The following is a 23,459-nucleotide window of genomic DNA, read 5'->3' as shown; positions in this document are numbered from 1 at the left end:
AAGGTAACAAAAAGTACTGATGAACACTGAAGCTGGCTCATGTCTGTTAGCAGCTTGGTATACTCTGCCAGGATCAAGTATGGTGGATTTTAGCAGCTCACCTTACAAGATAAAGGTGTTACGGTGTTCTGCCAATATCCTTCCACTCGAATCTGATTGGTCAGAACACCTTGTAAACGATTGGTTGTTCACTTTAACGGTAAAGGTAAACAGGTAAAAACCAAAGTATTAGTTTAGTGGGGCCTCAGTACGTGGCTTCGTCCATATTTTCGTCGCTGTCCGCACCAAACTCTTCGCCATTGTCAAAGTAGGACTCAATGTAATCGGTGTCCTGCAAGGGGGAATCAAAATGTGAGTTAGACATCTTGAATGAGGATTAAGGTTACCATGGAGACAACTTCTCTTGACGTCTCCCGTTACCTCTTCAAAGTCTTCCTCATCATAATCGTTCTCTTCTTCAGGCTCTCCCTCTTCCTCACTCTTCTTTTTCTTCTTTCCCTCTTCAGTTTCCTCCTCTTCCTCATCCGACTTGCCCTCGGTCTCTTTCTTTTCTAGTGTCTGTAGATTCAAAAGCGGTTATTCACATCAAAAGACATACATACACATTCGGCAAAGCACTGCAATGAAACTCTGATGACCCCACAGCTCAAACTGCAGTGTGGAATGTGTTTACTCTGACAATGTCAGTGGTATAATGACTAAGGATCACACACACACACACACACACACACACACACACACACACACTAAAATATGTATGCCCCAAACTAGAGGTCGACCGATATATCGGTCGGCCGATGTATCGGGCCGATATGTCATTTTTTTATCTATCGGCATCGGCCGATTTAAAAAAAAATATATATATATATATATATATATTTTTTTTTAAAACATAAAATGTGACGGATTCAAGTTTTACAAAGAATTCTCCCTTCCCCCCTCCCCCCTCCCCCCTCCCACGGCCCAGACAGCAACCCTAAAATAGAGACAAATCATAGTCTGTACACATACATATATGTATATACATTGAAGAAAAGAATATCTAAAATAATAATAACAAAAATAATAAATAATACATAAAAAAAAGAGGGGGGGGGGGGTTCTCTGGATTCCTAGATTATGGATGTTTGTAAGTATTAGGCTGTGTGTGTGTGTGTGTGTACGGGGGCACGGACTTCAGACTTAAGATACTAGTAGGGGAGTAAAATTGTGTGCATCTACTTATTATTAGTGTGACGCTTTAGCATGCAAATTAATGGGAAACTTTTAGATATCGGCCCTAAAAATCGCCCCAAAAAAAAAATCGGCAGCCTGTATCGGCTATCGGTTAACCCTGACCTCTAAGTATCGGCATCGGCATTGGTTATAGAAAAACCCATATCGGTCGACCTCTACCCCAAACCCATTTTCAGTAGTGTGCACTCAGTAGTAAATATCTTGTGAAATGCACTGTAATTACATTAATCTTGTCGGATTACGGTGTGAACAGGAAGATTGTACCTCTAGTGTCTGGATAATGTCTTGTTTCCCCATTTCAGACTGCTTTTTCCTCTTCGGCGGGCGTACCCCTGAGTAACACAAGATTGATTCATTTTAGAGGCGATGTGTGTCAATACCCATGCATAATACACACACACACACACACACACACACACACACACACACATACATACACACACACACAAACACAAAAACACACACACACACACCTCAGATAGATAGATGTGAATGTGATGTGAATAAGGTTCCGACTTACTGGCTTTCTGGGGCTCTCGAACTTTGATGCAAAGTTCCTTAGGCAGTCGACTCCAGTCTGTAACAGGGACAGCAGATGAGTCACCACGGTAAATGTGATCTACTCTACTTCACTGCAACAAGTCTTTGTCACAGACTGCACAGTGACAATCTGCATGTTAAAAGAGAACAATAGAGGCCGCTCACCTGGGGTCCATTCAATGGTATTGTTCTTGGGTTCTGAGGACTGGTACTTGTCAGTGTATCTCTCCACATCTGCCAGAGAGAACAACCAATTACAGACTGCTGCCAGAGAGAACAACCAATCACAGACTGCTGACCTCCACGCTCCACTCAGCCATCCTATTGTGTTTCTAATAAGCCCTATGAGGCTCCACTAAAACTCAACGTAAAAACACTTACAGAAAGTCGCTGGATCGGGAATGCTGCCACTGTTAGACACACACACACACTCTCTCTCTCTCTCTCTCTCTCTCTCTTTCTCTCGCAGGCACACACACACTTACAAACACACACACACACACACACACACACACACACACACACACACACACACACACACACACACACACACACACACACACACACACACACACACACACAAATCTCCCACTCACCCCTCTTGGCTCTAGCAGGTAGAATGTGGAATGGCAGTTTTTTTGTGGAAGCTCTGAGCTCTTGCTTGAGGGCAAGCATGTACTCCACCGCCTCTCCCGTCTGCAAAGGCACTGGCTGAAACTGCATAGGCTGGAAACACAGAGGATAATAGTGGCGTCAAGATCGGTTTCTGTTTACTGTCATTTTGGTGTATGTTCAAAAATAACGTTTCTCCTGAAAACAACGAGTTTAAAACTGTGCAAAGAAGTCAATATATAACAATTCAATAAATAGTTAATAAAGCAGTCAGTAAAACAAGTCACATTGCTTAAAACTGAAAAACTTGCACAAGACAAAATAGTTCCATACTGCATAGTTCAGAATTGGGAGAGTCCGGTGTTTAAAAGGTACAGTCCTTGTTGGGGAGTAAGGGGTAAGGAGTTAGTGTGTGTGTGTGTGTGTGTGTGTGTGTGTGTGTGTGTGTGAGAGTTGATGGATAGATGGGGGTAGGCAGACTGAGGCTGCTGTGAACACAAAGTGTCTGACTGCCTGGGGGGGGGGGGGGGGGGGGGCTGCAGTTTAGTTGCCTGGTAGTTGTTGGGCAGATGCTCCTGCACCTTTTTTCAGACTGCATGGGGGGGGGGGGGGGGACAGACTGTGGGAAGGGTGGGAGGAACCTCTGGTGATGCTGGAGGCTCTGTGAATGCAGGGTTGGTTGTTTATCTACAGCAAAGATGGCAGAGGGTCACCATAGTCCTCTCAGCTGTCTATACCACACTATAAAGAAACCATGACAGTATTTGAAAGAATAATGACAAGGGGTCTTACAGGAAACAGGGGAGAGGGCGTGTTCATGGAAGGAGGCAAAGCCTCCCCTTTTTTGAGACCAAGGGCGTCAACATTGAAAGTCAGCTGGCCTCGTCCTCTGCCTCGCCCAGCCATCGCGACACCTACCAACCGAGATTGGTTACATTAATCGCATATCGAACTGAGGGAGTTCGAACTGTGTAATAATATGGCATTAAAACAACACACAAAACTAGGTAAACTACCGAAACACCGAAATGATAAAAAAAAACAGGAAATACTAGTAAATCCGTTCCAGCAATGACAAGTGATACAACGTAATTAGCTGAACAGCTAACGTTAGGTCGGTAACAAGATCGACTGATAAGGACCATGCTTACAAAAGCTTAAAGATCACAGTTCGGACATCCCAACATACAGGCAACAAAGCATATGCAAAAGCAACAAGGCATCAAGAGCTGTCACAAAAGACTTATATTCAATTACATAGTTCTCTAAAACCTAAAATGGCATGCGTTAACGATACCTGTAGCCTAATGCTCCAACGTAGGTTGCACGTTTCCCAGTCAACTCTTATGAATTCACAAGTTGCAATCTGCTGGGCATAAGACAGATCTCCAGACCACTCTACGTCCAGACATCAGCGATATCAGTGTCAGTGGGGCAAAGCTTCTTGAGCGGTGCCGATGCTGCCCACATTCGTTCAGTTGAGCCGATACATGGTTTCAGACCAACTCACTCACACAACTCTCATTCTTTCATGTGCTGAGTTACCACGTGAGTCGGCATGATTACCTCTGAGGAGTTTAGCGCAAGCGCACGTTGCCGTTCCGGCAGTAGCAAAACAGGGGAATCAATTCCTCACAATAAAGGTTCCGATATTATTAAACATATTTCCTCAAAGTCGTTATAAATGTAAAAATTGTGAGATTATCATTCTCATTGGTTATTTGCCTGTCAATATTAATCTGATCTAAAGCTCGCAGTCAGAATGAGGAATTTGATGCCTACATGTTTTGGAAATGATGGAACAGTATATCGGTACGTTGCCAGTTTACTACGATCTTTAGGAGGCGCTGTCGTGTAAGAAATACCTCAGAAGCGTGTGAAGATTGCCTACTGCACACTCGCACCCTACTTTGTACCTAATGTGTAGTGATTTTCCTTTTGGGTGGGTCAGTTGCTGTGCACTTGACTTATTATAGGCCAGGCAAAGTAGCTCATTTTGGAGCTCAAAATAGAATTAGTTGTAAAAGATTTTTTTTTCAGCATAGATCATTTATATGAGGTGTCCAGAACAACATACTAAAAGTCCTAAGAAAGCCTAGTTGAGGACATATGTTTAATTCTCATCAATCTGAGATGTGTGCTAATAATGCATGGCAAAATTACACCCCAAAAATGTATTTTTTTGTAATATGCAAATGAGCTATACACTAATCCAATATGCCCAAACTACACCCAAATAGGCTTCATTTATTCCTTTACTCCTACCACATTTAAACTTTACATAGTAAAAGTATACATGAAAAGTAACTCTTTTTGTATTAGAAGTTTCTTTTAAATTGAATTTGAATATACACATGAGCGTCACACTTAACACTGAATATATCCTAATTTGCATGTAGAAACGCCATACCCCTGGCAGGTACTACCAAGCCAGGCAGTTTTCAGGTTAGAGGCCCGTCTAAAAGCAGCATTGCCATCTCCCATTGGCAGTATGGTAAAGTATTTTACAATTAGTATGTCGTAAAATGCTACTTTGCCGGGACTATTAAAGCCATTCGAGGATTGAGGATGGGCACTGTTTGCTTGGGCATGTACTATACCTGAATTATAAAACCAGTTTCAACTCTCCAGAGCGGTGTTGTGAAATGACTGAAATCTATTAAAGTCCCGTTACCATACCAAAGCAAACATGTAACAATATGCATACGTCAAAGGGGCAGTACAATCTCCTCCGTACATATGCAGTGCCTATTTCAAGTTAAAAAGAACAAGACTCCTTCTTAAAATAGTACCACAAATGTTTGATTAAGATTAACACTGCAAAGATTTACCAGCCAAACAAAAAGATGGTTATTGTTCACTGACATCATTACTTAAGGATTATGAATACTGATCCAGGTGCTCCATGTCCCTTTCTTCAATTTAATCCATATCCTTTTTCTCTCTTTCTCTTTCTCTCTCTCTCTCTCTCTCTCTCTCTCTGTGTCAGTGAGTTTGTGTGTGTGTGTGTGTGTGTATGTGTGTGTGTGTGTGTGTGTGTGTGTGTGTGTGTATGTGTGTGTGTGTGTGTGTGTGTGTGTGTGTGTGTGTGTGTGTGTGTGTGTGTGTGTGTGTGTGTGTGTGTCTGTGTGTGTGTCTGTGTGTGTGTGTGTGTGTGTGTGTTTGCACGCGCCTGGGTGTGTATGTATGTGTGCATGTGTTTTAATGTGTAGGGCAATATGAGGCTACAAACCTGTTTTGGTTAGTCTCTACTACGTTTCCATGTTCCAGTCCCATAGTACGCGCCTGTTCTTCAGCAGTTCTCTCTCTCTCTCTCTCTCTCTCTGTGCCAGTGAGTTTGTGTGTGTGTGTGTGTGTGTGTGTGTGTGTGTGTGTGTGTGTGTGTGTGTGTGTGTGTGTGTGTGTGTGTGTGTTTACGTGCCTGTTCTTCAGCAGAGGTAACTCAGGTCCTGCTGCAGTGGGTGGAGATTGTTTGTGGACAACTATTGTTAAGCATTTCAGTTCATTACATTCAGGCCGTCTAAATCTCTCTGGGATTTGATGTTCGATTGTAATAAAGCCATTTGATTAGTTTGAATTACTTTACAAATTCCAGGCCTTCAGTCGTGTTGCTGGCATTGAATATGTTGACATTCCAAAAGAGTGGACCCTATTTGAATCCACCTTCTCAAACTATTCTACAAAAAATTGTACTTCTAGTTTTAGAGTTGGGATGTTCTAAAATATATGTAATGTGAATGTGGCAAAAAACATGGAATGATTCTCAGCCTAATCAGACTAAATGATCAGCTTTTGCGTTTAAAACTATACATTTGTTCAAATCAGTCAAATACTGATATTTTGTCACACCGTTATTTGGTCTTGAACAAGGCGTTAGTTGGCTATTCTCCCATGGTGACCAACAAAAGAAGAATAAACAAAGCATAATGTTGTACTTGTGGCAGTTTATTCCTCTTCAATAATGCTACACTCTGTGTTGACACAAAGTGCTGACAAGGGCATTGACTCTTTTACTGGCAAGTCTTCTTGCCTTACAATATGGTTTGGGAGGACTGCCCTCTCCAAATAAGGATTAGGTGCTGCACTTCACTTTCCCCATTAAATTCCCAAATTCCAATTAGTTTTTGTTTTTGTATTAGTTTTTCTTTAATATTTTAAAAAGTATAAAGTTTAGAAAAGTGAAAAATACATAAGTGTCCTTTACAAGACCTACGAGCCGAAGTTTGAACGAAGTTTCTAAGTTAAGCTGTTCGAGCTGAATTAAGCGCAGAAGTTCGGTACAAAGAATAATAATAAGATGAAGAAGCCTAACAATACAGGGCATTTCATGCACTGTAATGAGTGGCAGCTCAAATACCTCAGAGGTTAACGTGAGTTGGCAAAGTCCATGGCAACAAGAGCGAGCTTCTGGCAACAACTACAATACTGAGTTTCAAGATTCAGAAGAACATTTATAAAATACAAACAAACTAAAAAATCTTTGAAAGGGTCTGATATGCAGTTTGTTTTTAAGTGGGTTTCTCTGTGGAAATCTTGGATTAAGATCAGAAGGCTATCCGAAGGTTATGATGATGTTTCCATGACAACCCTCCTTGACACACCCATTTGGTGATTGGTTCGTCTACGCACAACCACTCCCCAATATTGATACACAGAAAATGTCTCTGTGGGTGTGTATTATGAATCATGGTTTAAAAAAAAAAAAGAAGAAAATACTTTATGTCTTACAGGAGGCCACTCCCTCTGGCCATGGTCCTTTGCCCCTTCATTATAAGTGTCTTGACCCTTAGCATGTCAGATCAGCTTTGACTCTACACTCCACAAAAACCAAGAGGGTCATTTTCACTGTGTGGCTTTCTTCACAGAGCATAGTCTTCAAAGGAGAAGATTGTTGTGAACTTCTGGCTGTCTTTTCATATTTTGGAACTTTACCTAAAGGCGCAGAAGATGGTCCAAAAGTCAAGTCTGTGGCTGAGAGCGATCCTCTGTGGTGGACTCATCTGTGCCGGAATATTCCTTCTCTCAGGTACGTCTTCTGGGCTGACATGATTTTCTGACCTCTTCATTTACATTTACATTTAGTAATTTAGCAGACGCTTTTATCCAAAGCGACGTACAAGGGAGAGAACAGTCAAGCTACGAGCAATAGAGACCTAGTGTAACAATTAAGCAATAAGGTACGAGAGGCAGTACTGTATCGTCAATAATGTACTGTTCAAGGGTGTTGTTAGGCTCGACGCGTAGCAAACAGCTGTACAGTACATTATCGCTCAATATACAGTACACCCCGTGACCTCCTATCAACCAATCAGAATGCTTGATTTCATCTACCCGTATTATAATAAATACTATTTTACATAAGAACCTCTAGAACAATGCAGACGTTCTTTGAAAAATGACACTTAATATAACTGCGATTATTGATTGATTAAAATAGCGTCGCTATGCGTCGAGACCTTTGTTTGTCTTCAAAGGTTTGTCATCATAGAAATAATCAAATATGCAAAACACCTCCTGTTTGTGATTACTGAGATTTCTGTGCTTCAATCTTCATTTAAACTCAAGTTCTAATATTTGTTCAACTATAGCCTCTTATATTCCCGTCACTAGAGCTGTCTTTCTTGCGTACGGTGTACAGAGAGAAAGAAAAAGAACAAGAGAGAAAAGAAAAAAGTTCCCATAGCTAGAATATTAGACATATTTCAATATTAGAAATGTTCAAATTATAGTCACAACTTGATCTGGATGGAAGATCGAATCAGACCCAACATAAATGGCAAAACATAAATAAATAAAGGGCTTAACTGTAGATATAAATGGCATAACGTTTCTCCTTCTCCTCTGATGAGTTGTGATGCCTTTGTCTTAATTGATAATAGCTGAAGCTGTAACTGAAGAAAGGGCTGAAAGTCATCATGTTGGCATGGCTTCTTGCTCACCGGATAAATATTTAACAAATTTAAAGAGTCTTGTGAAAGGAAATGCTCTGTATGCTCTGGGATACACTAGGCTATGAGAAATAAACACTGGATTACTGAAAGATATCAACGACTCAAATTGATTACGTCAGTAAGGGGTTACAGTTATTGAAAATGCATGGGATTGGGTGGGGGTTTCATTTAAATATTTGCTTAACATTGGTAGGTTTCACGTGAACTATGAAATGTGTGAACATGTGAAAATATCAATATTTAATGGGCTGTAAAGGTGTCATTTGTCCTTTGTTCGAGAGTTTGCATTTAGATAAGGACAAGGCAAAGGTTAAAAAATGTATCGTAACAGTGCAAACATAAAACAAATAGTTGGCTTGCTTGTGACCAAAGCCCTCCGAGATGACACCCAAATCACAGACAAATTAATCAGGATGCAAAGTAACACATCCAAGATAGAAAAATGGGCTATGAGGCATTCCAATTATGGAAAAAGAAACAAGTAAAAGTTTGAGTAACACCCTCCTAACTTTATTTTAGGGAATCATCCGGGTAGATTTGTACACTACCAGCGGTCGGTCGAAACTTCTGAGTATTTCTTCTACCTGGAGATCACCAACCGGACATTTAACAACTCTCTCTTGGATTCCACCTCAGACTACTACAAGAGCTTGAAGTCTGAGGTTGAGGCTTTGGTAAGTAGTGACCTACTCGGTCAAAACCATCTTTGAGTGAAATCTGATTCTTTCTTGTGTTGATGTGGTTGTCTGCATGGTGTTCTTATTACTTTATTCCATCAGGATTGTTTTCTCAGGGACAATGCACTGTATTCATGCTAATAAAAGCAATACACTGTTTTACATAGATTTACACCTGAGTTGCTTCTAAAGACAAATATCAAAGAACTTAATCAATAAATGGCCTCTGAAAGATTGTGGAGCTGGGTGGAAATGTCAACTGATAGATTGTTGTTTTCTGATGATTTATGTTAAAACACCTTTATTACTATAATATAACAAAACTCTATTTTAGCTCTGAAGTTAGTTGCGGTTGCGTGATTTAGCAAAAACTCAATGAAATGCCGGTCGGATGGGTAGGGTTTAGTCTGCATATTTTATACAACAGACCAGAAGCACACACAACATGCTACGAGTGAGAGAGAGAAGGAGAGATGGTTAGGAGATTTTGTCCTAAGTGGGGTGTCTCTTCTGTATTGCCCTTGTCTTGAAAGGCGAAGATATTTCCTCAAAATCCCAGCATCACTCCTTTCTCCATTCTCTCACCACACATAGTAGTCAATAGCCCCTTATACATGTGTCAATGTAAAGCGTTTACATCGCGTCTGCACCGATAGAAACTCGCAAACGTGTTACAATTGCCTCATGTATAAGGGGTCTAGATGTGAACTGTTCGTTTTTCCGCCGATCGTCTGAGCCTTTCGAGAGAGGTGGTTTACCACGATCGTTCGGCTCAGAAAAGGGCGTGTCAAATCAGGCCGATGTGTCATGGGGGAGTCGGTGCGTGACTGGGGGAGACGGTGACAGGAGGCTAGAAAGTTAGAGGCTAGAAAGTTCTTGCCTGTTCTTGAAAGGAGACTCATCCAATAGGCTAGTAGGCCTACAATTTTTTATCAGTAATAAAACGCAATTTGGTACACCATTTTAATATGGTAATATAGCCTACTGTTTTTTGCAAAATGAAAGAAAGCATATTAAGGAAACGCCGACTGGAGCCTATTAATTCCGAAATTTCACCACATTGTAGGCTATATACTGTAACAACCCCAACACTTGCCTGCTTCCCTTGCAAATCAAAGTTTTCCGACTATTTTTCTTACCTTCTTTCTTAGCTGTTGATGTTACTGAGCTAGAAGTTTAACTTGTTCTGAACATCTCGCGCTGCCAATGCCCAATGTCACTTCTGAGTCAAATCACTCCATCATCTCTTTGAAATTCCTTATTCCACGAGTGGTAGGCTACAATGACTGGCTGTTTTAAAATATAACTAATAGCCTAACGAAACAAAATAACCCAGGCAGTTTCATCTTCGAGATGTTAAGGCTTCTTCCAATACTGACAGCTGACTCATAGCTTGCAGGTTTGCGGCGCGTTAAGGAGACGCGACATTTGAGGGATCGTCACTTAATTTAAACCTTTTTTGCTTCCGTTAGTGTGTGTGTGTGTGTGTGTGTGTGTGTGTGTGTGTGTGTGTGTGTGTGATAGAGACAGAGAGGACTCAGTAAAACATCGGAAAACACCGTGTCTCGTAAGCCTTAAGCTATCAATCACCCCCACAATGAAATATGCCATTACAGTCGCGACAAACTTCTTGGCATTGTGGTGCGCCCAAAACGCAAGCTATAAACGTAGCCATCCTAATGTAACCAAAATATACCTCTGCTGATATGCCTAACCTTCGTTCTATTTAGAATTTGTCTTAGCACTATGCAGGAATAAAATAGCATCTACAGTGTCAGGATTCAGGCTTCTATAACGCGCCCTGACGCACTGAAGGAGCGCTCACTGCAGCACTTGTTGCTGGAACGCATATAATTCGTTTAGCAAGGTGCTGTAGTCGTGGGAACGACTGGCCTGGTTTCTCCCAAAAGGAAAGTAGATTTTCCTCTGCTGATCCCGCGTCTATATGGAAGTTTGTAGAGAGATTGCGGGGAGTAAAATGCTCCGCTGCCGAAGTAGATTACATGTTTTTAACTGCGGGGTTAATTCACTTTCCTTTACGTCTGCTGCTGGCTAGTAATACAGACAGCCGGAAAGTTTAATAAACGGAATGAAATAGCTACACATTACACACGCAATGTTTTAATAAAACCCACGTTACTCACATACTGGTTAACACTGTTTGTTACAGCACATATATGTTTGTCGCTACATCCAAACTGCGTCACCATTGTCCCTCCCTGTATCTGCTCCAGCCGCACCATTTTACTTGCAATGTGAATCATTTAATTTAAATATGCTTATTGGCATTTGTTGCACCTTAATCATTTTCTACAAACATGATATGCTATGTATGGTGTAGTAGACTGAGTCTCTATTCACTACTGCACAAAAACTAGACACGTTTGCAAAACTAGACGTTTGCAATGAAGTAGGTTAAACAACTTTCGCCAATATCTCCGTAAGGGAGATGGGTTATGGGCTCAAATTTCCTGGGATCAAAGAAGACGTTAGTATTCATGAGCAAACTAAAAATCACGTCTCAGGATTGCTGCGCATGCAAGTTATTTCGGGTGTCTCAACTGTAACTAATACCACTGTCATATAATTATGAGTTCAGTAAAAGACGGAGCAGTTTTCTACCGTTGTTGAAACACATCCACGCGTAGACTCGTTTTCTTTCCATCTGAGAGTGGTTATTCAAAGAAAATATTAAGAACTATATGCTGATAGAAAGAAGGGAACTTTAAGCCACTACACTGCCTGTGCACGATGCGGATCCATGTTGATGTTGTTAGTAAACAAACCAGGTGGGAGCAAATCTCCGTGGTCTTTGCGCATGCCCGAGGCAATGTAAACGGTTCACATTTTGCACATGTAAACACGTAACGACAAGAGCCGTTTCCCTTGAAAATGTTCACACCTACACGCGAATACGATACGATAAACTGATCTGATCACAGTGGCACAGTGGTATAAGGGGCTAGTGTCTTCACACAGCAAACCCACAGCAAAGCCTACATCTTCTGTATTATGTTAATGATTCATCTATGTGTTTTTTCTCTTCTCAGTACAGCAGACACGTTACATTTCAGTTATAGGAAGCTAGAATACACAACTTAACATAATGAGTGTGTCTGGGGGTCTGATTCAAGGTGTAAGGTGACATGTGATAATAAGGGGAACAGTATGGGTCTACCTAGATATGAAAGATGTGAAGGTCTGGCCGACCAATTGAATGCTAATGAACGTGGTGTGAATGTGACACATTCTCGTGGTGGAGGAGTTGAAACTACTTAGAAAGTATATGAAAAACACCAATATTCTTCACCTCCAAGACTTATTTCTAGACTATGGTAATAACTATTACAGTAATAGAGTGAGGGTTAGAATACTGATACTTGTTTTATACATTTTTTCCAGATGGATACAGTCTACAAATGCTCTTCCTGCTACACAAAAGACACCTATGATGGAGCTACTGACATGTCCTTCAGGTATGCACCTTTAACCCACAGCCCTGCCCCGCCATTTGTTCACATTACACACCAATATTGTTAACCTTCTGCAATGATGACGAGAGATGAATAATATCTTTTATATCAACTGTACAATGCCTCTGCCTTTACAGCAACGGGTCCTTAGTGATTGCCAAGATGACGCTGGTTTACCATACCCAATCAATAAATCCCATTGTGGTCAAGTTTTTGTTCATTAACAACATCATTGCAAATCCATCTGAAGATCTCCATATTAACCTTGAATATACAAGAGGTGAGAATTCATCAGCAATATGCTGGTCATCCTATTGAAATTGAGCATAGCATATCAGTACTGCAGTAATCACAAAGCATGCCAATTTTCACCAAACAAGATGAAATTGTTAAAAGAAACAACTGCATTTGTTCATACAGATGTGCAGACACCAGTAGTTGCCACGACTACCCAGGCCCCACCAACCACTCCCATGCCCACCCAGACCCCTGTGCTAAACAGCACCACCGTCACCGCAGCTGATCCAATCACCAGCCAGAGCGCCACCGTCACCACAGCTGATCCAATCACTAGCCAGAGCGCAGACCCTTCACTGTTCACCAGCCGTGGAGCAACTTCCTCGCCTGAACCTGTGACCCAAGACCCAAATAATGGCAACTGGACCTCCACTGTCTCTGCAACCACAGGGCCCAGTATCAGCATCAGCTCGGTTACCCCTTGGTCTAATGACACTAGAGGTGGGTCCAGTACCAGCAATAGTGGATCAGTCACTTCCTCTTCCAGTCATGATGCAACTGAAAGTTCTGGTTTAAGTAATAGTTCCACTAGCCAGTCAAGTCACCATACAACTAAAGGGTCCAACATCAGCAACTCTTCCACCACCTCCTCACCAACCCACACTGCCACCACCTCCGCCGAGAACAACACAAAGGCCAACCCGAGCCATCCGCCAAGCAACCCCTCAAGTCTTCCTTCAGGCACCCCCGCTGGTCATCCGGTGACAGAGGGCGGCACTTCAACCACAGTCCATGACACAAGTGACCAGTCTGGTGGTCGCAAAAGCACTCCCCAGTCTGGGAACCAAGGGAGAACCACCGCTGGGAATGGGTCCGGCTCCAGCAACCCACGGCCCTACTGGCTGGACTGGGTGCCGGGGTGGGGCATCGCTCTACTGGTGCTGGCCGCCCTCAGCCTGCTTCTCCTCATCATCCTCCTCATCATGCTGGTGAGAACAACAACGACGTATCTAAAACAAAAAAGCTTAAAAGCACAAAAACCTGAAAGCATGTTTTTCTTTAATTTCACAGTGAATGTCCTCTGTCTCTTTTACCATTACATATGCTCCTTAAGTATTACTTCTACTTTGCTTCCAAACAATGCATTTTCCAGATGATGACCCTTTCTTCATATTATTTGAAAATATAAGAACTTCCCCTTTTAAACCTCCTCCTCCTCCTCCTCAGCTGGTGCGATGGTGCTGTATGAAAGAAAAGAAGCGCCCGCTGCCTGTTTCCGACCCATATCAGCCCACCGCCCCGAGTCCTGCGCCTTCTTACAAGTCCCATACTCCAGCACCCGTCATGGTAGGAACAACATGTACATCTGTGCTTATTTAAATATGTTTAGTGTAATGTGTTGTGAGGCGTTATCATCGATATTACTGATAACGTGTTCAAGAATGTCACAAATACATGTAGCCAAGATAACATGTAATCAGCATAAAAAATAATCAGCATGAAAAAGACTCAACGGTTGGTTACTGTTGACAATTATTCTTTACACAAAAGTTATCAACTATGATATGGTAGTTAAAAAAACATCCCTTGTTTGTGTACACAATGGTTATCATTTTTTTTTACCCTGATACAAGCAAAACAATCTTATCACTATATTGACTAAGAGAGCGGCAGGGTCACACTAGTGCTCCACTGTGGTTATGTGAGATAACTTATGTGAGGTAAGGTGAGGTAAGGTGAGGTTACACCACTGTAGTGAGAGTTAGAAGGCAACTACATGACAAACATGTCTAGCTGCAGTGACATAGGCAGAGGTGAGAGGTGAGAGGTGAGAGGTGAGAGGTCACCCGGTGAGGAGCAAGAGGGGGAAATCCCCAAAAGGGTTGAGGTGGCCCAGAGCTCTATAGGGGCCCTCAAACATGCCATGCATTATAGACGCTCTCATACATGCTCTGCCCTGCATTCTGTAAGGGATCATGTATAGTCAGTGTTGGGGAGTAACGGAATACATGTACCGGCGTTACGTATTTAGAATACAAATTATGAGTAACTGTATTCCGTTACAGTAATCCAAGTATTCAGAATATGTTACTCAGATTAGTTAATGTAACGGAATACGTTACAGATTACATTTTTGGGCATGTATTCTGTATTCTGTAACGGAATACATTTTGAAAAGTATCCTTCCCAACACTGTGTATAGTACATAAGCGGATAGGGATGTAAAGTAAACCCTGACAGGATGAACAGGACCCTGATGCGCAGCGTAGAGTTAAGATAAATTAACAGAATACATCAATTCAGTGAAACTCATTGCAGCATTCTGGGGAACCGTAAAATAATACAGATATTTAAGCACTGGATTAATGCCAGGTCAAGGCCAATCTGATCCAGATTCGTTCCAGAACTGTTAACCATCCAGATCCACTGGATCAAGACCAGACAAGGGCCACAGTCTGCTGCGCTTGCGCCTGGTTCTGCTTTTAGTTCATGTCTTGTCAAAATGGCTCACTGTAGTTTTTGAATGTTTGTGTTCACAGAGTGCAGATCACCCAGACAAGCCAAAGAAGAACAAAATGGGCATGTATGTGGTGAATCCTTGAGACGAGAGGGCTGCAGAGAAAAAGAGGTAAAGGTCTTATTTTAAGAGAGTGTTATTCTTAATGTCATTTCCACAAGAGGAGAAACTCTTGTAGCTTCCATCCACGGCATACACACAGTGTAAACTAAGATATTGGCACAGATTTCTCTTCAGTCAGATTTTAATATGCTGCCAAGATTTTTTGGCTCATGTGATCAATAATCATGATATATTTCTAAAACAGATTAGGATTGTTTGATTTATTTGATTCGGGATGATATCTAATGTTATTTATTAATCTGTAAATGTGTAAATAGGTGTAAATATTAGTAATACGTATATGTCAACAGTATTGAACCGTATGTGAGTCACCCATTTCCATAAGTGCTATGTAAACCTCTAAACCAATTCAAGAGACCTTAATTGCTCTTCGAATGATTTAGCAAATATGTATTCTTACCTGAGTCATATAGATTACATACAACACAAAGGGTTGGATAACAACACACTAGAATACATTATTGTAAATCTTTTATCCTCTTATGTATTATAAAACACAGAAAGAAGGACAAAGGAATATTTTGCAGAGAGAGAACTAGCTAAATGCCTTAGGTGACTCACTTGTATGGAAACATCGACACAATGCATAAGACCTTTAAACTCCATAATCCATTGCTATGGAGATACGTGCAGGTCTGTTATGGCCTGTTGTTATTCTCTGAAAGCACACTAATGTACACAAATGCATTCAGAGACAGATTCCGCTGTGGGCTTTCGACTTTCCCAATGCTATAATTCTTCCAGATTTAGGATAACAAAAGACACTGCCTCCATCTGACTGGGCTAAATGTCAACATCCTGGACCAATAATAGAACTCATAAGATAACTAAATTAAGATGTGTATTACAAAGAATTAATACTTTGTATGATATTTGACACAAAATTCCAAATTGCTCATCCAGTGCTTTTATTAAGCAGTGAAAACAGGTTGCATTTCTGAGAAAGCCTTGCGTGGTATGGCTGTGTTGGAGAAGTACTGCTTTGAGTAATAGTTTGAGTAATGACTATGTAAAATGTACTCTACGTCCTGGAGTCTTATAGCTTTTGACTCAGTTCATCTGTGAAGTCATAACAATGCAAAGGGCACGCTTCCAAATAATAGACATTTTCTTTTTGTTCATAGTTATAAACGTGTTTACTCTGACAACTGCTTGATCGAGTCACACCCATACATCAGGGATGCCCTGCCCTGTTTGTGAAAATCATAAAGTAACTTTAACTCAAGGAGTGCCATGGGAAGGGCTCTTGTGATCCGGCTTGTCCCTCACGCTAAATGTGTTTAATCAGTGACTCAAACATGATGGGGTGGTCCGTTCACTTAACTCACGGCTTTCTGACCATTTGCACCAAAATCACAATAATAATAATAATTCATTTTATTTGTTGAGCACTCTTCATTCAGGCAGAATCTCAGAGTGTTAAAAAACAGCTGTCAGTAAAAAAAAAAGCACAGTTTAAGAAAATTATACGTTTTTAAAAAGTAGGAAATGCTTTTCTGAATAAAATGATGAGGCACTCGGCTCGCACAACTTGGTCAGCAAAGGTTTGCCATCTAGTGGACGTCGACGGGTCTCTAAAAATACAGTCAATCAAAATACAATGCTGCTGTCAAGCTCTTTTATGTGAATTATTATCCAAATACATGTTTAAATATTGATTTTCTTTTGAAAAGCACATCAAATACCTTAAGTGCAGTTGATTGTCCATTCACATGATTAATTAAACTACTGCCAGATTACGTATTGGCAAGGAGGGGTTAACATGATTTTTACAACAAAACGCTTTTAAAAGTTGTCAATTTTCACATAATTATACAAGCCTTTTTATTAATAATACAATTGGATGTTGGATTGGATGTTTTTTTTTCATTACACGTTCTTCATTTTGCAGATGAATTGAAGAACAAGCTGTCAACTCCCCAGGGACTCTAGAAGTCAACCTAAAGACCCTGAAGAAGGACTGGAATCCTGAATGGTCACTGTGTATATTGATGTACAGTCTTATGATATGATGTCAGATGTGTGTGAGAGCCAAGTGCTGATCAGTGTGCGTGTTTATTTATTTGTTTGTGTTGTTTATGCTGTCTGAGCTACAGGGTGATATAAACTCATGTTAAAAGAAAAGAAAAGAAAAGAAAATAGGTACTTCGTTCTTGTTTGGTCCCAGGAACTTACTTTTCCCATGCCACACCAGTTCAGCGTCCTGGAGAGCCGATAGAGCTCCCCAGAAGGCTTCCCAAGCTGCTAAGGAACCCTGTAGAGCACACTGATTGCTATCATTTAGATTTATAATTACTGTTCTTGTTCTCCGTCTAATTGATGTCTGAAATGGGTAGGCACAGGAAATGCATTAACCAAATAATCCAATGCCGTGTGAGAGTGTTCTTGTGCTTTTGGAAGGGCTGCTTCAACATAATGAAGCAATCTTAAAGAGCACACAAACTAATATAAAATAGCGAGGTTGAGGAAGAAAGAGAAGTCAATTCCAGAGGAGGAATGGTGTGTTGTTTTCTGCATGTGTTTTCTGTTTTGAATAGGGTGAGAGGTGCTTTTGAAAAGTGTAAGCATGTTAATTTCTATATTATTTTTAAAGCATACTCCTAACATTTATGAGTATCACGGTATAGAGTAAATTCAGTTTTTTTATGTACCATACAAAGGGGGAAACAGTCCACTCGTGTAACCACAGTATATGCTTCCTGATTAAAATGATTATTTGTTTTACTGGAATATTTTGCCTGTTTGGATGTCAAAAAATATTTTTTCTTTTAACCATAGCAACACTGGAATAAATAAACAAACTAATAAATAAATAACCCCAACACCACAGCAAAAAGGCAGGCTAGGAACCAGCTAATTCAGTGGACTCTCATTGCTACTCCATTTTAGTAACAGTGCCAACAGGAAAGGTGCAGCAAACTTGACAACTCCATTGCGACTCTGGGACTCCCCTTTGACATGTAAAGACACTTGTTATGTAACTTTGCCTGTCTGATGAATTTGGCACAATAAGGCCCAATCCCATTTCTAATCTCCACCCCTACCCTTACCCCTACCCCTTTGCCCTCGCTTTTTCAAACGGAGGGGTAGCCGAAGGGGTTTAAACTCTAGCCTTACGAAATTGGGATAGCCCTTCAACACTTACGTACGTCATCAGTACGCTGTGTCAGCTGTTACGTTACCGGAGAGCGACAGCTGTCACTCACCAGACATAAACAAACATGGCGCCTGCAGCTGTTATTTACACAATGCAACATTTCATCAAACAAGTTTTAAAATCATGAATTACAAAGAGAATACTTTCATTTGTGTGATGCTTTCCCTGCTGTTTCCGACATTTTTAAATGGACTCGCGCAATGTTTCTTCTTTAATGATCACGGGTTCGCAATGCATTGAGGGAAATCAGTCTACCCCTCCGTTTGAAGTGTGCCCTCAGAAAATCTCCGTTTGGAGGGGTAGAAAGCCCTTCCCCTCTCCCCTACCCCTCTGTCTTAACGTGACTTGGGACAGCCCTACCCCTCCACATGAACGCGCAAAACGGAGGGGAATGGGAAAGACGAAGGGGTAGGGGGAGAAATGGGATTCAGCCTTAGATCAGCTTCCTAACTTGTAAGTAATAGGCCTACATTCAATAGATTATGTATTTACAGGAGCGTGTATGCACATGTTTTTGCCCGTGCACCAGAAAGCAAACTTTAATTCATAAAGCAGTTAGCGCCTAGCAGATTTGACTGTTATAGCAATGAGTTTATTGAAAAGTGCAACACAGCAGACTTCCATAAGCATTAGGGAAAGCCTGTGGTCACTGGGTGGTCGCTCTGCATGCCAGTCAAGAGATCCCTTCTGTTCACGGTGATTGTTCAACACCTACTACAGTACCAGTCAAAAGTTTGGACACACCTTCTCATTTTTGGAGAAGTTTTTTCTTTACTTGCGATTAATCGCATTTTTGTCATAATTAACTCAAAATGAATCGCGATTAATCGCAAATCTTATCAACATGGAAAAGTGGATTGGCTTGCTTTATGCAATGTTTTATTTTATTGAAAAGCAAAATTGACAAACAGGGCGGTACAAAATAAAATTATAAAGTGCGCATTTCAGATAAACAAGGACTCAGCCTATAGTGCAGTTAAACCATGGCTTAACGGCGTTAACGCTAACCCATTTTTTTGCCGTACATTTTTTTTTTTAACTGTTATGGTTCATTGTTTTTGAAATAAGAGGCCTGACTTCTATGTTCACAGTGAACTTGAAAAAAAGAAAATATTAATAACGCGTTAAACTGACAGCACTACTTTTATCATTTTCTTTATGGTAGATAACACTTGTTTTGTTTAGTACATCATTCCATATGTGTTCTTTCGTAGTTTAAATGTCTTCAGTATTAATCTACAATGTAGAAAATAAGAAAAGTAAAGAAAACAATTCTCCATAAAATTAAAGGTGTGTCCAAACTTTTGACTGGTACTGTATAGCATGATCCTAGTGTGTGGTCTCTAACTAGGGTCTTGTGTGGCCATCCCTGGAACACGCCCACCTGCATGTAGGACTACCGCCCGGGCCTGCTCCAATCACACGCTGGCCCTGCTGAACTCCTCCTCTTCCTCCTCCTCGTCCAATGTCACCGCCCATGTGCTTGGGAACGGGAGCTGTGTGGAGATGGAGGGCATGGTTTCACCCATCAGTGGCCTCTTTACACTCTGAGTGTACACTGCTTACAGTTTATACTGAACAAGTCTGGTTGACATACATTACAATCCTCATGTGGTGCTGCCCTCTACTGGAAGAATTGAATAGCTCAGCTTCATGCTCCTAACTAGTTCACTGGCAGCTGACTATTAATAATATAATTCCAGTCCACTATAATTACTTTCAGTTTTACCATGTAGGGGACACCTTAGATGAAGCCCTAATGTGAGAAGCCATAAGAATTCAAACGGCTGTAAAGGTGCCCTGTTCGATTATAATCCAAAAGTCACTTTTTGTAAAATACAGCTAATTTCCCCTCACAATCCTCTAGCTGTCCATTCTGTGTGTGTCCGTACCCTCCATCAAACCACTGTTGCTCACACACACTCCTGGTTCTGTAAACGGAATGCAAAGTGGCTCGGAAAGAGCAATATACAGCCAGTTAACAATGTTGCTTCAGGACAAGCTAAGTGAGGGTGTTCTCAACCACCTTTGGCCAGGATTGAGGACATAATCTTAGGCAAGGACTGAGGACTAACCTTAAACTGGCTGGTGGAGTCTGCAGCACAGTGCTCTGATGGCTATGGACAAGGTGATTCCTCCCACTGGATGTGAGAGTGAAGCCCTGCAGGACCTATTAGTATTAGTATTATTATAATGAAAGAGATCACACTGAATGCACAACACACACATCTACATATTTTCATTTCACTATATGTATTCTTTTCCCCCTACATGTAAGAAAAAAATAAGTAAGACTAAGTAAGTATTCTTGTGGATTTATTTATTTTTTATTTATCTTATGTCATCTAAACCTGCTATGGCTGGTGCGGCACAAAAACTCCAATGGGCATGTTCTTTATTTGTTGTTATTATCATTTATTTTTTAGAGAAATGTCTGTATTTATTGATTATTTATGCTATTATTCAGTCTTGTTACTTGGGCGACTGGCCACAAAGTCTCTCCCTGTCTCTCCATCTATTGGAGATAACAGGCAAACAGTCAAACAATCTTTATATCCTGCATTACCTGTCAATTCACTGTCAACTAACGAAACCAGAAATTGATCTCAAATATATCTCAAGATCTCCCACCTTACCCTAACCCTGACTCTAACCTTAAATTAAAGAAACTGGCAACTGATAGTTTCTAGTCTATTTATCACCACTGTTACTACTAAGTAAAAAGTGAATTAAAAAGTGTATGATTTGTTTGGCAAAATGTGTGAAAACATAGACAGAGTTTGAAAGTATGTGTTGGTAGCACTGACCTATCCAAAATTCATGATGATATTCCCATAGCAACCACTCCTCAGACACAAATGAGCCTCCCCTAGGTTTGACGTCATTCCTATTCAGGGTTCATTTGCGCACTAATCTGCCTAAATATGAACACAGCACACATGTGACATTATTCATAGGTGAGAGATTGTAGTCATTGAGTCATGATAAAAAAAAGTCTTATATGGCAAATTCATATCTCATAGATGACCACGCCTCTTCAACGTGTTTCAAACCCCTCTGTGGGCTGATAATAGAAGTGACTTGATCTGATGTGTGACAAATTAGCTTTTAGTCTCCATTAGTACCTCGCCACACCAGGCTTGTCACTCTGCAAAGAACCGACGTCAGTGTGCCAGGCTACTACACCAAAACGTGTTGAAGTTCTCAGGGAGAAGAAGAAGAAGAAGGAAGTAGAAGAGGACTGTTGAAATCTTCTGGGAGTTTTTAGAGACATTTGGAACTGTCCCTACTGCGTTGAGGATGACACAAACATCGAGTCAGTGGTCGAGAGGGCTGTTGGGAGCCTGTCTGGTGTGTGCAGGAATACTCCTGGTCTCAGGTGAGTTTTCCAAGTCTGCCAAGCTCTTTCCTAATCTGTGTGTGTCTGCTCATCTAGTTTTTTTATGACTAAGATTGAACAGATTCAGCTGAAACAGAGTCAGCGAAGATCATAATTCTTGCCTCACAATTCTTTACGTTGTGTTTGCCCCCTTGAAGTCCATGTGAGTTGAACTTAATTCACTGTAGAGCATAGTAAGTAAGTAAGTAAGTAAGTAAGTGTTTATAAAGAGTCAGAAAGGGGACATCTTCTGGGAATGGCTCCGATGTCAGCAGGCATACACTATGTAAGGAAACTCTGAACTGGAAACGGTTAAAAAACAAAACATCAGGCTTCTAAAGCATCTGACCTGTTAAGCTAAAGACACAGGTGTGGCAGTAGCTTAGCAGGTAGGACAAGGCGCTCATAATCCCAGGAACCACCAATGCCAACAGTGCAGCATGGGCATCTTCCATGTAGCGGCATTCACTGCTAACGAAAGGGATTTTACGCAGAGAAAGTAATTGCAAAGACACAGGTGTGCAGGAGTCAACCCGGTCTATCGCTCTGTGAGGGAAAAATATTTGGTTAAGTTGTGGAGCATTAGATAATGCAGGGTAAGATAACATCAGTTGTGGAGCATAAAACAGTTGTTGCATAATGGGTCTGAAAAACAAATCATACATGCAGATAGCATTCACAAAATATGAACGTGTGCAATATTAATGTTTGAATGTCACAACAAAACTTTCCACAACTTATCAACATCCATGGTTTGGTTTTAATTGACATTAAGAGTGATAATGGTCTTTTTCTACTATGTGGGAATGCACTGCAAGTCTCTAGCAAATGTATGTTCGTTGACACAAACTGCATTACGGAATAGATTCAAATGAGTTGTTGTACTGCAATATATTTTAGACTTGTTTGTATTGTACATTATAAAATAAGTATTTTTCATCCTCATGAAGTTGTTAACATGTACAAAGTTAAACAAAGAAATACGAAACATGATCAAAATATAGAAATATAAAACATAAAACAAAAAACATTCTTAAAACTGATGTTAAGCAACTGAATGAACCCAAACTGTATTATGACCTGTATGGTTGTGAGGCATTTCATGCTATGTGTAAGTCATTGATTCTGGGGGGAGAGTAGATCATATGAAACCAAACTTGTTTGAACTCTTCCAGCCACACAACCTGACGGACTGAGCCAAAATACTCCACAGGTCGAGTATTATTTCAACCTGGAGATCACCAACCGTACATTCGACAGCTCCCTCCTCGATCCTAGCTCTCTGCACTACAAGATCCTACAGGCTGAGGTTAATGACCTGGTAAGAGGCAAAGACAGTATTCTCACTACAGGCTGTTGTATACTTATTCCTGAATGTGTTAATTGGTTGAATGGAGTGGCAGAGAGAGCACACTCATGTCTTCAGATATGGGTCCAGTGTTTTATTTGTGTGATTCAAATGTTTATCTGATGTATGTGCCGTTTGATGTATGTGATACATGAAGTTAGAAATGAGGGCTGTAACTGCATTGTCAAGTCAGTCAGTGTTAAAGTGT

At 40.8% G+C, this 23,459-nt stretch overlaps 1 protein-coding gene across 1 annotated transcript; it reads right to left on the bottom strand.

The window, feature by feature from the left end:
• Positions 1 to 235: 235 nt before the first annotated feature.
• On the bottom strand, positions 236 to 3,812 carry LOC308381177 (DNA-directed RNA polymerase III subunit RPC7-like). Its single transcript, XM_080858701.1, has 8 exons — positions 3,686 to 3,812; positions 3,181 to 3,302; positions 2,373 to 2,502; positions 1,942 to 2,010; positions 1,757 to 1,813; positions 1,501 to 1,568; positions 421 to 558; positions 236 to 331 (listed from the first exon to the last, which is right to left on the bottom strand). Exons 2-8 carry the CDS (start codon positions 3,292 to 3,294, stop codon positions 245 to 247), a joined length of 663 nt encoding a protein of 220 aa, XP_080714827.1. The 5' UTR covers positions 3,295 to 3,302; positions 3,686 to 3,812; the 3' UTR covers positions 236 to 244.
• Positions 3,813 to 23,459: the final 19,647 nt, after the last annotated feature.

This window comes from Sprattus sprattus (assembly GCF_963457725.1).
Source record: "Sprattus sprattus genome assembly, chromosome: 20".
Lineage (NCBI taxonomy): Eukaryota > Metazoa > Chordata > Actinopteri > Clupeiformes > Clupeidae > Sprattus > Sprattus sprattus.
This window is presented reverse-complemented; position numbering and strand designations above follow the sequence as displayed.